Source organism: Meriones unguiculatus, chromosome 11, assembly GCF_030254825.1.
Source record: "Meriones unguiculatus strain TT.TT164.6M chromosome 11, Bangor_MerUng_6.1, whole genome shotgun sequence".
Taxonomy (NCBI): Eukaryota; Metazoa; Chordata; class Mammalia; order Rodentia; family Muridae; genus Meriones; species Meriones unguiculatus.
The window spans coordinates 94605250-94621589 of NC_083359.1; the positions used below are offsets into that span (position 1 = coordinate 94605250).

The 16340-nt window shown below is 39.5% G+C and overlaps 1 protein-coding gene across 1 annotated transcript in view; it reads left to right on the top strand.

Annotated features, from left to right (window-relative positions):
- Fmn2 (formin 2) overlaps positions 1 to 16340 on the top strand; it is a 312755-nt gene that overhangs the window by 129776 nt on the left and 166639 nt on the right. The window contains exon 8 of the mRNA XM_060364725.1: positions 4078 to 4165. Coding sequence (XP_060220708.1) covers positions 4078 to 4165 — 88 coding nt within the window. The remainder of the gene's footprint in view (positions 1 to 4077; positions 4166 to 16340) is intronic.

Genomic DNA, 16340 nt, shown 5'->3' on the forward strand with positions numbered 1-16340 from the left:
TTCTGTTTTTAACCATAGTACTTGGTTTTCAAAGCCACCTTCTTAGTTATATTTTAAATGACTTGGCTTGGCCATGCACGAGGCTCCAGGTTCGCTTCCCAGCACTAAAATAAAAGTGAAAACACAACTGGTGAGCAATGACGTGAAGAGTGCTGTTCATGGGAAGCAACCATTTGGATGTGTATGGGTGAGGAAAACACTTGCCATCAGTCTTCCTTGTATTGTGCTAGCCAAACAGCAGATTCTAAACCCTTCGTTCAACCTCTTGTTATGCTTCCATACATTTATATGCAGGGCACATGTTTCCATATAAACTACTGAAAAATAAAAAGACCTTCCCAAAACAAATACCTACAAATTTCGAGTCAGTATACCAAATAATATTCCATATAATTGTTATAAAAGTACCTAATGCTTGCTCCCATGTACCGTGGACACGTGGACACAGCTCACAGAATGGCAGCAGCCTGCAGTTCACATTTTGTAAGGCTTTCTGTTTTGTGACTGTGGTTATTTTCATGGGGGCCGTTCATTGGTGTGTGTCCTCCATTTTACAGATCAGGAATCAGGTGAAAAGGGATTAAGGGAGTTTTTAGGATGTTGGAATTCATATCCAGACTTGCAGCTCAACTATTGAGGTCTCTTGCAAATGCAGAGAAGTTACCCTTTTCTATTTTCACCTTCAGTTTATATATGCCTGCTAGACGGTACCTGAGCCGCACTGTCAACTGGCGGTGTTCCAATGTGCCATCTTCCCTTTCCTCCCTTGACACAGTAAGACAGCCCTGGTCACTTTTACAGAATGGTAGGTGAAGTGGAATAAAACACACACATAAACATCTATGGTTGTTTTTTTGTCTTATGTAAAATTGTATCTAACTTTAATGGGATACCCATTGATTTAATTAATTTAAAATTCTCTCAGATTCTTATTATTAGAAATTTCTATGCTTAACTAGTCGGCTAAGTAATGGGGATTTCATATAACACAGAAAGACAAATATTTAACGATCTTCATGAATATCTGTCATTATATATCCATTAGCTTTGCTGCTCTATTTTCATATAATGGAAAACTTTATGTAGGCGGTGGAAACAAACCATGATTATCTCCTTGGTGCCATAGCCTTTCGGACCAACATTACTTAATGTTTATTTTAAACCCGTTTATAGCTATTTAGACTAGTTTGGTTGTAGTAGGGCCTTGAATGTGTTCACTGGGACCATATTGTCAGGAGCTTTAGTTATGTTCTGTTCCATGGCCAGATATTGTACCATGTCAAAGCTTGCCTGTCGCTGCTAATACATAACACCAGGGAAATAATTTAAGTTGGAAAAAAAAACAAACAAACTTAGAAGCTAAGCAAGGAGGACCCTTGATAAGATGCTCACTCTTCATTCAGAAAGGCAAATGGGCTAGACATCGGAAAAGGGAGAAAGCAAGGAACAAGACAGGAGCTTACCACAGAGGGCCTCTGAAAGAATCTGCCCAGCAGGGTATGGAAGCAGATGCTGAGACTCATAGCCAAACTTTGGGCAGAGTGCAGGGAATCTTATAAAAGAAAGGGAGATAGAAAGACCTGGAGGGGACAGGAGCTCCATAAGGAGAGCAACAGAATCAAAATATCTGGGCCCAGGGGTCTTTTCTGAGACTGATAGTCCAACCAAGGACCATGCATGGAGATAACTAGAACCCCTGCACAGATGTAGCCCATGGCAGCTCAGTGTCCAAGTGGGTTCCCTAGTAAGGGGAAGAGGTACTATCTCTGACATGAACTCAGTGGCTGGCTCTTTGATCACCTCCCCCTAAGGGTGTGGGGGGGGGGCAGCCAGCCTTACCAGCCCACAGAGGAAGACTATACAGACAGTCTTGATGAGACCTGATAGGATAGGGTCAGATGAAAGGGGAGGAGGACCACCCATATCAATGGACTAGGGGAGGATCATGGGAAGAGAAGAGGAAAGGATGGTGGGATTGGGAGAGCACAAGGAAGGGGATGAGGGAGGGAGCTACAGATGGGATACAAAGTGAATAAACTGTAATAGATTTAAAAATAAATTTTTAAAAAAATCTAAAAAAAACAAAACAAAACACAACATTTACAACTACCAAAGGATTCTTCTCCATTCATAGGTGTCTGATGTTTTTTTGTTTGTTTGTTTGTTTGTTGTTTTTAATTACAGGAGCAGAAGAAAAAATACAGTAATCCCTTTGTAGAATTAAATGAAGTAATACATGTATCTGTTTTCTCCCTTCGTGTAGTATTTGAATTAATACTCGGTGGGTGGTATGGATCCCTCTGAGATGAGAGATGCCAAACTATCTGTGCTGTATGTTTAGCTTCTCACAGTTTCCTCTTAGTGTTGTTCACACAGTGCTTCCAAGTCACATTGCTGAGGTCCCGGTGCCTCAGCACTTGGCCAGTCCCACCACAGCTTTCTGAAGCTGCTGCTGCTGCTGCTGCTGCTACAGTTTTTGTTGTTGTCGTCATTGTCAGTTTTTTTGTTTCGTTTTGTTTTGTTTGTGAAAAGTTGGCCCTATAGTACTATAGTATTGGAGTTATCTTCTAGAATGTATGAGGGTGGAAGAAGGAGAACTTTGGAATGGCATCATCTGGTAGCTTGGGCTGACTTGGGACTCAGAATCTGTTTTCAGAAGATCCTGGATAATTCAGTGCAATTACAGGGCGAGGCAAACTGCTTTGTTTATGCAGAGTCTATGTTCTTAATCTCTACAGCCTTCCTTCCTACTGGGGAAGTCTTAGGAAATCATTGTTGTAAGGCCATTAACTAGATCTAATATGACGTGGAACCCAAATGGATCCTTTTAAAATTCTGATTACATGGCCTAATTCTGTGGTTTTCAGATGTGTTAGTTCTGTGTTTTCTACTTTTTGGCTGAGTCCTTGATGATCTGACTATGTGTCTCTCTATCATACCTTTGCTCACTGGATTCTAAGGATATTCCAGCTCGAGAACTTTGGATTCTTGTTTTCCAGGATGTTGGGTAAAGGCAGATGAAGAAATTCATAACACAGACATTGGTTTTATTACACTGAAGGACTGTGACATCTGTTCTTTAAGAGTTCTGTCTTCTTCTATTCTCTTCTGGCTAACGCCAGTAATTATTTCCACTGTCTTATTTATTAGAATGTACATTAAAGCTTGGAATCAAGTGTTTCTAAAACAAAATAGACAGGGCAAGTTTTGGGAAGGAATTATGGAGCTTCCTCTCTAAACAAGAGCCACTCACGCTTACAAAGGTTAAAAATCAAGGAACAACAAGTAGATTCTAGCATTTTAGAAGGATATTGGACCTAGGTGTGGAGGGTCAATGGGAAGGATGGGTCTCTATCCGTGATACTAGAATTGTTTAGGAGATGCTCAAAATGGTGATGATACTCTATTTCCAGATTTCCTGGTAAGTGGATTTCATTTATAGCCCAGGGAACCTACATTTTTATATTTTGTAGTGAAGGTCATGAACCACTGTGTAAGGAAGCCAGTTAAAGAACACTTAACAGCAGCAACAACAACAACAACAACAAATTAAAAATAAAAAGAACACTGAACCAAACTGGGGGAATCATTTGCTTTGATCTGTGCAAAATATAACATGGAAGTCAATGCTGGCATTGAGATGGAGGGCACAGCTTCAGAAGACACAGGAAAATTACCCTTGACTGATTTGATTCCTGCCTGCTATGTTCTACAAACAGAGGAGAGGGAACTATCTAGATTGATACCTGGTTTTTTAGCTTTTGTAGAAGGATGGAGAATAGTGGTACCCTTATTCTGAGATATAAAGTTAAAAAGGAGACGTTGGCTGGAAGTTTGGCCAATTCTTAGGAGCTTGGTCAGATAGAGACTATGTAGCTAATTTTAAAGGAGATAACTTTTGGGAAAGCAGGAAGCTGCTGAGTGACTGGGGTGTAGTTACTTACCATGCAAGAGAAACTGCAGATTATAAAGAAGGAAGTGCAGAGAACAGGACTGAGGTTCACTTAGGATTTTAAAGTGTTACTCATCGTATTAGAGTTTAAGTTAATGTTTCTTGTTTTCCTTTTTCCTGAACAGGTTGTCAAGTTGCTTAGCAACAAAAGATCACAAGCAGTAGGAATTCTAATGTCTAGTCTTCACTTAGATATGAAAGACATACAACATGGTAAGTGTAAAAAAAACTTAAAATGCAGTCACTTCATACTAACATTTTGGGATAAATTTTGTGATACTTTATAGAAATGTTTTTCAACCTTTACTGTATTCATGGACTTAGTGTAACTGGAGCATTTTATTTCATGCAGTTCCCCCCCCCTGCTAGGTTACTATTAATATAAATTTTCTGCCTGTTTTATATCTTCTTAAAAGTCTAAATTTTCACAGGATGCTTTGAATCTGTTCTTTTGTGGCAATAAAAAAGCATGAGACTAGGTAGCTTTTATTTATTTGTTTATTTGTTTACTCTTTTTATACCATGCAGACTGGGTAGCTTTTAAACAAGAGAATTTATTTCTGATAGTTCTAGAAGCTGCAAGGTGAAGATCATGGTTAGACTCAGGTGAGAATCCCGTCCTGGAATTCAGAGAATCATTTTCTGCTTGTATTCAGCTTGTGGTAGAAGGAAGCTAAGTGAGCTCTAATGCCTTTTGTTCATGAAAAAAAAAAAATCTCATTCCTGAGGGATGGACTCTCAAGGTCTAATCAACCTCAAAGACTCTCATTCCTAATTCAAAGACCACCGTGACCGGGAATGGAGGAGGGGGTAATTAACATTTCATAACACAAATAGTGTGGTCACAAGTCTGTTGCACAAATACTTAGTCTGTTGTTATAAAAATTTTAATTTGGTATCATATGAAGCATGAGTCCTACTGGCTCTGTAACTAGTTAGATCCTATCTGAGTGCTGTCATGCAGAAGTTACTAGTAAATACTAATGTGAACCAGATAGTGAAGTTCCTAGTCATTGAAAATAGTCAGAGAAGAAAGCCCCAAGAGAGAAGGATTAGTTGTACCTTCAGTCTCAGGTGCCTGATATAGAAGCATAATGCAGATAGAAGCCCAAAGTTCCAAACCAGACTCGTACCACCCAGTATGAGAATTTCAGAAGTACTTGCTGATTTGCTCTTTTGAAGATGTTCTTAGGATTAGAAATGCCAATTAGAGAACTAGATTGCTGTACTTAATGATGAACTAAAAACAGGCATTTCAAGAGGCTGAATAACCATTTGTCTGAGATATATTTAAAATGTTGGAGCCGGTCATGGTGGTACACACCTTTAATCCCAGCACTCAGGGAGGCAGAGGCAGGTGGATCTCTGTGAGTTTGAGGTCATCCTGGTCTACAAAGTCAGGACAGCCAAGGCTACACAGGAAAACCCTGTCTCAAAAATACTAAACTAACCAACCAACCAAAACCAAAAAGAAACCAATAAATAAATAAATACAAGCAAACATAAAATATGGGGTGGAATATAGGGCAATTTCTCTTAGGTCCTCCTGTTCTAAGATTCTGCAAGATACTGAAAGAATATAGCAGTTTCATTAAGGATATGACTCTCATGTAGAAAACTGGCCATTTCACCAGGCATTTGGAGCAACTATAGCATGTACCCCAGTTTCTTCTAATATAGAAAGACAGACTTGCTTTATCTTCCTATCTATCTTCCTATCTATCTATCTACCTATCTATCTATCTACCTACCTACCTACCTACCTACCTACCTATTGGTTTAGTGTTTGTCTGTGAGTGAGTGTGTGTGTGTGTGTGTGTGTGTGTGTGTGTGTATGAGTAAGCCAGAAGAGGGCATCAGATTCTTTGGATATAGAGTTAAAGGCATGTAAGGGCCTCCTGACCTGGGTTCTTGGATCCAAACTAAGGTTCTATTGAAAGAGCAATAAGTACACTTAACCACTAATCTATCTCTTCAGCCCCTGAATTGCCTTTTCTAATCATCAGCAAAGGTGATTTCAAGTTATCCTTGCTGATTGGCATTATTAATGATGATGCCCAGACACATGGAAGCCATTATTCCTTTCTGCTGTTTTAATGTACGTTTCAGTGGGCTTATAAAATAGTTTATGATTGAAATTTGTGTGGTTTGTGACATTTTTCTAAATGGCGTTGGTGTCAGGATGGCAATGCATTCTGACTTGCACTTGACAAGTCCTCTCATGTTGTAGCTTCCTATCATATGTATGCTAAGAGATGGCCCAAAGATGAGTAGAAGAATTAAATATAAGTATTTTAAATCTCCCTTGTGCTGCCCAGAGCCTTAGAATAGATTTAAAGCAGATTGAGTTATTCAAAGGAATGCCAATTTACGTATTAAAGAAATATGGTTTCAAGTATAACACAGAGCTTATAAATCATGAGAATGGTTACTGGCTTTCTAGTTTGCCCATTTGTGAATGCAGAGTCTGTTTGTTAGTCCTAAAATATCATGGGGTATAATTCATAAATAGCACTAGCGTGGCATGCCCTGTCAATTGATGAGTAACTCTTAATCAGAATTTTCGTTTTTATTAAATTGTTTTGATGGTGAGGAGGCTTCCTCAGGCTGAGACATTTGGGGTAATAGTCACAGAAGAGAACGCCAAAGCTGGCGCCAAGCAGCACTTGGTGTTTCTGAAGCTGGCAGATGTAGCCCAGTTAAGTCATAGAATGAAATCTGAAAATAATGATATGGTCTTTTCCTTCAGTCAAATATTCAGCTCGGGTTGAGCTAATAATGAGAACCTTATGAACAAAGGAGTCCGCCTGACATCTGTGTCTGTGGTACAGCCAGCGAGAGTTCATTGAAAATTTGCTTGCTTAACATGCAATTCCAACAGTAACATGGCGTGAACGTCAGTAGTTGAAGGGTCACACAGAATTATGCATACACTTTATCCTATTAGGATGTGAAGGGGGTGTTTGAGCCCCCCCGAAGCCCTGGATACCCGCTCTCTAAAACCTTGGCTGCTTTCACATCCGAACAAGGAAGCAGCTGTACCCTGTGTACAGTATGCAGTTAGGCAGGGGTCTTTCCCAGGTCCTACAGTACCTTTCACTTCCAGGATCTACCTCCACTGAGAACTCTGTAGAAATGTCACCATCATTGGTTTTTTGGATATGAAAGTGACCACAACATTTATCTAGGTCTTCAGTATCATAAATGAAAACCGTGAGTTATTTTGGTGGAGAGGTTTTTGGTCACATGGCTGCTCACTGATGGATCAGAGTAAAGATGAGCTCAAGCCTCTTCATCAGACAGGCCTGCTCTTTTCCCCGAAGACATGCCACTTACCTAGATTGCATGTTTCCCATGGTCAGTGCTGGGATCTCTACGGTGAAATATATAGCACTGTTTAAAAGGGTGTCCCAAACCAGAGGGGACTTTTTCAGGGATAACATGCTGCAGAGCCGCTTTGCGCGTCAAAATGCTTGCTTTCCCCTAAAGACCAAGTTAGAAGCTGTGCAATAGATTCCCTACCGCATCCAGCATTCATAACTTTTACATACAGAGGGTTAAAAATTTGAGCCTATATTACCTCACTTTTTACATTTACTAGAACTGGTTTTATTTTTATTTTTTTTCTCCTGTCAAAATGCTAGAGAATCTAGTATTGACTTTTCTCTGTCAGGATTCTACTCTGAAGTGGCTTGTTGTGAAAGGGATGAGGGTAAGAGTGACATTCTAGATGTTAGGGTATAATTGTAATCTTTTAAAAATGATTTATTTTATAGAAACAAGTGTTTTGTATGCATGTATTTCTGTGTACTATGTTCATGCCTGGGGCCCATGGAGGTCGGAGGAGTGGATAAGATCCCTTAGAAATAGAGTAATAGAGCGAGGTGAACTACTTCCGTGTGCTAGGAGTTGAACCCAGGTGCTCCGCAAGAACAGTTGCTTTTAGCTGCTGAGCCATGTCTCCAGGTTCTAATCACAGTCTTATTACCATCAATCACTGTGTCACGTTCTGTCCCAAGTAACAAGCGTCTTATGCAACTTGTAAGGCCAAAGGCAGAAAAGTAGAAAGAACCCAAGTCTATCTGTAGTCTAGACCCCCCACATCCACAGATAAATACATGTAAAAAATAATATCCTTAGATAACGAGTATAAAATAGGAATGTCATTCTGCTACCAGATCAAACTGAAGCAGGCTTCAGAACTATTTTTTTTTCCACAATACTGATAAATATTAAACAAGTGTTTATCGATCAACAAGAATAAATCCAGTTAAAATGCACTTTGTAAATGTGAAGCTGCTTAACTTGTTGTCCTTCTGACCTTTGATGAAATCATTCTCCACAGATATAAGCACATCATGGAAGGAGAGTCTACGACCCTTTAATCTACACCAGACATTTATAAATCAAATGCAGCCTGTATGTCTGGATCCTGAGCCCCAGGCAGCATCCTCAGATATCCAGGTTGTAGTCTCAGAGATTTTTGACTCTAGAGGAACAGGATTGCCGTAGACAAGTGCTAAGGGATTTTAGCTAATCCATGTATTTTGAAAAACTGGTCTCACCAATGCAATCCAATGGTAGACATTTGTATGCAAAGTTTGCTAAAACATTTGGGTGGGCCCAGTGCTTTGATATTTTAAAGCTTTAATCTAGATGGAACTAGATCAGCTTTTTCTGTGTTAGCTGTTTCTGGTTGTGGATTTTTTCCTACATGGTACTGGGCAGCTGTTTGTAGGCTTTACTGTAGGGCTACGGCTTGCCCCTAGAGTTGAAGCTTGAACTGATTCATGGATACTTTCATAGTCTACAACCCTTTACAAAGTTTGAATTGATTATAGATATTCAGGCAGGGGGTATCTAGTGTGTATATATATATATATATATATATATATATATATATATACCTATATGATAGTTAGAGTCAATAGGTATAAAGAAGTTTGGCATTCTGCAGGGATGACTAGCCCAAGGTGTTAATGGTCTTGGTCCCTTCTTGTGTTTAATGTCTACCCTGTCTGAAGCTAACTTAAGTTGTAGACATGTGAGCAATAAACGCTAGGTTATGTCCTTTCTGAATGAAAGTTCTGTCTTGCTTAAACCTAACTGATAAAAAGGAAATAAATGGTAAATGATGTAAACTACCAAGACTTGCCTTAAAAATTATGATGTGCAATTAGATCATGGTTATATAGAGGGGGGGGAATGTGGTTTTCTTTAATGTTTTTCTCCTCACCGAATATTAATTCTGCTGTTAAAGCTTTGTTTCAATTTTTTTTCATCCACAGTTTTATGTGTATGTCTGTGCTTGTCTGTATGTGACTGTGTGCCTATGAGTGGAGGACAAAAAGATATTTCTTAATCCCCAGAATTGAAGTTACAGTGGTTGTGAGCTCCCCAGTATAAGTGCTAAGTTCTCTGGAAGAACACGACACACTCTTGGACCATCTTTCTAACTCAGATTATGGTCATTTTCATTTTTTTATCCGAGGCCTAAGGTTGCTTGAATACTTTATACAGTGTGTATGTATGTGTGTGTGTAAGTCATATTGTGCTTATGTGTATGTGTGTGTATATATATTGTATATATATATATATATTTGTGTGTGTGTGTATGCATAGTCATCTGTATATATAGAGAGAAATATTAATAAGTTGTATAGATATATTCTTTGCTTATTTGTGTAAGATAGATCTCACTATGAAGTCCAGACTGGCCTTGAGCTTCTAGTCTTTCTTCCTCAACTGTATGCTACTACACCTGGCAGTAGTGTGTGTGTGTGTGTGTGTGTGTGTGTGTGTACATACATGTAGGAGGTCAGAGGACATCTTTCAGAATTTGATTTGATTGTGAGAATCAAACCCATGCCGTCAGGGTTCTGTGGTAGGTACTCTTACCTGCCGGGGCACTATTTATTGCCTTCTGAGACATTTTACTGGCCTCAATAATATTTATATTCTAAGAGAATTGATGGTTCCACAATCTTAGTTATTCATTTTATGAAAATGAAATTATAAATTATTTTCACATGTGAATTACATGAGAAAAAAATGTTTAAAAAAGTGTCTGGGACTGTACTCCCAAATGAAGTTTCTTGTCCTGGGGGGACCCAACTTTAGAAACCAAAAGTACGGAAAAAGCCATCATGACTGGTGTGGTTTGAATGTGAAATGTCCTCCAAAGCCTCGTGTATTTGAACCCTTGGTCCCTAGTGACAGTAGCTGTTCGAGGTAGTTGTAGCCTCCTTAAGAGGACGAGCCTTGGTGGAATGAATCACTGGGGGTTGGGGTGGGGAGCTGTAAGGCTTCGTGTTGAGCCCCACTTCTGCTCACTGTCTGCTTCGGAGTACAGATGGAATGTAAGCAACCAGCCCCCTTGTTCAGCCTCCGAGCTTTTCCTGCCTTACCTGCTTCCATGGATTTTCTGCAGTGATGAACTAGATCCCTTTGAACTCTAAACCCCTTCTCCCTTGTGCTGCTCTTGTCAGGTATTTTATCAACACACCATGGAGAAATAACTAAGCCAGTGAGTAAAGTTACTAGTGATGGAAAACAAATTCTAAGTGCTTACAAGATGGGTGTGGTACACCGAGTATACAAAGTGCCAGATCTTTCCCTGGTTTCCAGTTGCCCATAGATCATAGAGGAATGAATGGTTTACCCCAGTCTAGTCCTTAGAATGTTTGCTTTCAGAATTTTTGTTTTTAATTTTTGACATCTGTTGCATTTTTTTTTTTAACTTCAGTACCACTACTTTCACGAATTTTTAAAAAGCTTTTCCCTAGTACCAGGTAACAGTGATTAGAGAAGAGATTGTAGGAGTAGGTGCTTGGATTTTGTTATAGACTTCATGTTTGTGTCAGAATCGTATGTTGAATTTCATTCTCAATGTCATAGTATTTGGAAGTAATGACCTTCAGTATTTCTTGAAGATGAGACCCCTATTCCAGAATTCCTGCTCTTCTAAAGAGTTGAGAGAGCAGAGTGTTCCACATTTACTTCACCTCCCTCTCCCCTCACTCCCCCACCCCCTGCGTGACACAGCAAGGAGGCACAAATAGGTAGTAGCTGCCTACACTCTATACGTGAGCCTGAGCCTTTAGCGCCATTGCTTTGTTCTGTGGTTGTTTGTTTGTTTTTGAGATCGGGTCTCAGGTTGTACAGTGAGCCACAAACTCAGTTTGTAAGTGAGAGCATCCTGTCTGCAGCTCCCTGCTGAGTGCCAGGGTTACACGTCTGCTGTACCCGACGGTTGTATGAGGTGCTGGGGATCTAATCCCGTGCTACAGCGATGCTTGGACAACATCTCGTCAATAGAGCTACACCCCCAGCATCTCTCAGAATTCCAGTGTGGGGCTTCCTTCCATCCTGTAGAACCCTGAGAAAACAAAATGCATTTCATTGAGCCACTCAGTCAGTGGCATTTTGTCAGGGGAGCCCAAAGGGATCGAGACAGCCTTGAATTCCATTTCTCCCCCTGGCCCATGCTGAGTACACCTGGGAAAATCAGATCATCATATTCTGATTCTCAGCTTACTCTTTATAATAAACTCTCCAAGATTTCTTATCTATCAACACATAGCACCTCCCATATTAAACCCTGAATCACATTCCATTCTTCTCTCCTTCTTAGGAATTGATAGAGATCCATAGACTTTGAATGTGTTTGAAACAGAGACCCCATGCCAGCAACAGGAGCGGAAATGTAGACTATTTTTTCTTGGTTATGCTCATAACTTTTCCTGAAAACCTTCGCTGTGGAGGGGGGAGTATCAAGCAAGGCCAATTCTTTCTTGCGGAGTTTGGGAACAAGAGGGAGCAACTGGGAATTTCAGCTTCAGGGGAGCTGTCATTTGCATTCTCAACCAATGTTGCAGAAATGCTGAATTTAGTATGGGGTCATCCCCATTTGTATTTTCTGAATGAAGATAAATATGAGAATTATTTACATCAGTGGCTCTTAGAAGTTGAGCACAGCTGTATCTTTGGATGATGTTTTATCTCTAAGGAGAGCAGTTTGTTTTGGAAACTTAAAAGGCTGAGTGCTCCCATAATTGTGTGGTTTCTTAAACATTGTCTCGGTGCTGTGTGAGTCAGCCGCACTTCACATGCATAGCTCTTGGCTCTGGGTGGCATGTGAAGGGAACAGTCAAATGAATTCTGGCTTTGTTAGGAAATGAGGCTCAGGGTGGGACGTGAGGAGACTCTCTAAGCAGCGACACAGACAGAAGCTTCCATTGCTCCTTGTGGTATTTTATTCTTCCTGGTAGTCACTGTGGTTTCAAGTTGTGAGTCAAACACATCAGAATGCTTTCTTAAATAGCAAAAAATAAAAAAATAAAAATAAAAATCTGCAAGGGCTTTTTCTGAACCCCTGGAGCTCTGAAGGATTGTTTCTATGATGACATTTCACGTGTGTTTAGGTAACGTGCACATGGGATAGTTCCTGTACCCTGCGTCGCTGCCACTGAATCATGTTTTTCATACAAAACTTTCTATAAACAAATTGTAGGTTACAAACTCCAGGTCTTTTTCATGCAGATTCTAGTTTCATTTTCAGAGACGGAGGGTTTTTTTTTCACTTGCCTATTAACTACCAAAAGAAAGTTTATCCATAATCATTTGTTTATTTTTGTATGTAATGCTCTCAAAAAATTGGGTTCAATGTGGGCAATGTTGTGTTTTCCCACTAGATTTTGCAGTGTCTGGTTACTTTATGAAACTGAAGTTTACAAGGCTTTGCTTAGACATTGCTTCATCCCCCCCTCCCCTTCTTTTTCTAACCTTGAAGGGCTTTTGCTCACATGGGATATAGACTTTTAAGACCTGTTTATTATATTTATTGAGACATTAAAATCGCAGTAAATGCTCTTGGATAGTGGAGTGAATGGTTTTCATTGAAATGCAAAGTCAGTTAGAAATAGAAACTTGAGAAGAGGTAGGCTGCAGCGGGCCCGTGGTAACCTTTTCATCAATTGTAGCCTTGTAGCGGATGGAGAGAAAGACATGTGAGATAGTATGCTTTCATTAAAACCTACTTTCAGAAATTCAATATCAGAATATGCCTTAATTTAAAATAAAGTCCATTACCCAGAGTTATTTCTCACAAAAGAAGGACCTCATACATCATTTTAAGCTACACATAGATTATTGAGTCAAGGGAAAACAGTTATTGTTAAGTCTTTTCTTACTGGCTCAGGAAAAAGCCTCAAAGATGACTTTTTTTTCTTCTTCTTCACATTTTTTATGATACTCGGACAGTTGAACTTCTTGATTATACTTTTATGGGCAGAAGGAACATAAAACTTTTAGTTTGCTAAACTGTGAGTCTGTGTTCTTTCTCTTTGTTGCATTTCCTATATGAATTATGCATCATGTATTTTTGTGCTCATTTTTGCTGTACTGTAGATTTTATTTTTTCTCTGAGCCGACTGCAGTTTAGGGCATTGGCATTCCTGTAACACTTTACTGTATGCTACAGACATTGGGTGGTAGCAACATGCCCTGGACCAGGGGGGGCACACATGGAGGCAAAGCATGAATCTGAGTTAGAGAACACATAAGTTACACTAACTTGACTCTTGAGCCTCTATTTATGAAGGAGTAGCTGTCACTAAAACAGCCCTTTTGTAGCATTCGTAAGGAAAGGTGGGCTTGGTTATTATTTTGTGTAACTCAGTTTTTGAGAGCATTACCAAAAAAAATGACTGGGGATTCAAGTCGTGTTTGTATATCAAAACTGGCTTCTTTGATAGGCTCTGCATGTGAACAAGTGTTTCTTCTGCATGGCCATGCCTTGGATGCCTGCAGGGCTTCTCAACTCCCCACCCCAGGATCTGATATTGCTGGAGGTGAGAGAGAATAGATTGAAATCCTGTTCTACATTTTTCTTTAGTGAGCCACAACGTCCTATTCCTGCAAGGTGCATCCTGGAAATACAGCCACAGCTGTTCCCTACAGCTCACCAGGCTGCCATCAGACTAAGAGGGTAAGACACCACAGTGATGTAATGGCACGGTGTCTTGTGGCAGGACTGTGGTGACAGTATGGCTTATACTGCTAATGGCTTTGCATTTTCTCAATAATATATATATATATATATATATATTATTTTCAAATGATACTTATCCAGTGGTGTTTTCAGACCAAACTCGGCATACACATTTTAAGACTAATGAATTAATGTTGTATTGTTGTTTTAATTCTGAGAAGGACCCTAGGCAAGTATCTACATAATTTAATATTAATTAATTATGTTTTACTCAGTCTACGAAAATACATTGTAGAGAGAGAGACTTATCACAAATAGCCACACTCCATTGTCCCTTTATGACTTTTGTTGCTTTTTTGATGGACTGCAGAGGAATCCTATCCACCCATGCCTGAGCCACCAGAGAACAATACTAGGCTCTTCATAGGAAATGAAAGAGCCTAAAAGAGTGTTTTGCTAGCCTTGTTAATGACAATGTGGAGGCCTTATGAATTAGGCTGTAAAGAGAATTTATGAATTGAGAGGAATGCTGGAGGAGGTCATCTGGAAGGGCCGACACATGCAATTTTTTATGGCTCAAATGTTAAGACGTGCAGTTTCTGATAATAATAGCTAATGCCTACCATTACTGTGTATGGCAGTAAACACTCTGCTATGTAGGTAATTTGCTTCTCTTCATAAAAGTCCAGGCAGATATGCCCAGGATCCTGAACCAGCACAAAAAGTGTAGCTATGCTATGGACTAGGGAGATCTATGCTCTAGGCTTGGGCTTTCTCTGAAAATTCTCAACTTCGTGATTATGTGAGCAGCTTAAGCTGGAAAAAATGGTGTGTGATTGTTTTTCCTCGTAGTTCTTAACTGTAACACCACTATATTCTGCTAAAGCAACAGCATATAGAATCCTAATGTTGGGCTTGAGTGAGCATTAACAGTGTAGGTGTGAGATGATCAGGGAGGAGAGATAGGGTAGAGGGCAAGTTGCCATAGGTTAGGGGATACTTCTGGATTCAAGGCTGTGATACTCATGAACTCTCAATCACTGTGCTTAGCTACACAAGACCTATAGAAGATCTAGCCATGCAGAAACCTAAGGAACCTTGGCAGATAAAAGCTGCCAAAGTAGAGAGAGTCAGATCTCTAACAGGGAAGTGGTCCCTGTTAGATTGCCCATGCTCTGGGGGCTAGCCCTACACTCAAGAACATAAGGACAGCAGCAAGTTATGAAGACAAAATGTGCATTCGGCAGAAGACTGTGGACAATGGGTATCTGGGAAGAGGTGGAAAGGACATTCAGATACCAATGTTATCAAGGTACAATTTGAAATTAGTAAGTAACAATTTTTTAAAAGAATGGGTTAGGAACTTTGTTCATATTAGTGAAATATGTTCATTTGAACTTATGTGTGTGTTAAGATGCTTTTTTTCTTGTTGTTGTTATTAGACTAGCCCTCCTCTTCTATTAAGGAAGATGTTGGCATTTGGGTCAATGTTTTACTCATTCCTACTGCCTGCATTCCTTCCATTATTCCAACACTCTATCGCTTCCACTTTCTTTTTTGCTCCACCTCCACCACATAATAAAGTCGCTGACCTAGTGTGTGGTGATGCCATTGTGATGTTCTTTGAAAGAGCATGGGGTTAGCAAGGATGACCATGTGATAAAGAACCCCTCCCCCCTGTTGTTCCTTTGAGCATTTGGTTAACCTCGTGCAAAGCAGCTAATAATTATTCCACAGCTGTTAAGATTAGCATAGTTTTGTGTGTTTTGGGAAACCAGGCACACAGTATGAGTTCGGTGAGCTCACCTCTGTAGATGGTGAGAGAATTACCATACATGTCTAGTTTTAACTTTACACTTCCTGGTTGTGTATCAACAATTCTCAGCTAAGTTCCCCTTGCTTTTTTATGAGTTTGTAACTTGCATTGGTCATGTTTTTTGGTTTCTTTCTTTTCCTTAATGTATCAGCCAAAATAAAATATAAACACTAAAATTTACTGACATCACTCCTTAGGCTATTATTTAGATGAATTATGTCAAAAGAAGTTTTTGTCTCTAAAATGTTAATTATTGTGTTTATTCATTCACGCTTTTCTGCTTGTAATTTCCTTGAAAGTGGGGTGAATTTATATAGAATTAGACTGAAACATATGAATATTAACAGCGTATAAGTTATTTTGGTGTAAGACATATATATTTCTTGGGCAATATAGATGTTTACTTTTGAAATAAAATTTAATACTCTTACTTTTTAAAAGTGCATACTAGCGAATGGGAGCAAAAAAAATGTGATCCCAGAGGTAGGGTCCTATTTTCAGGGGAACTCACTGAGCTCACTTTTACAAGAGTGTAAATGTTTACCTAAGCAAGAAGGTGAAGTCTGTTCTGCCCAATAAAG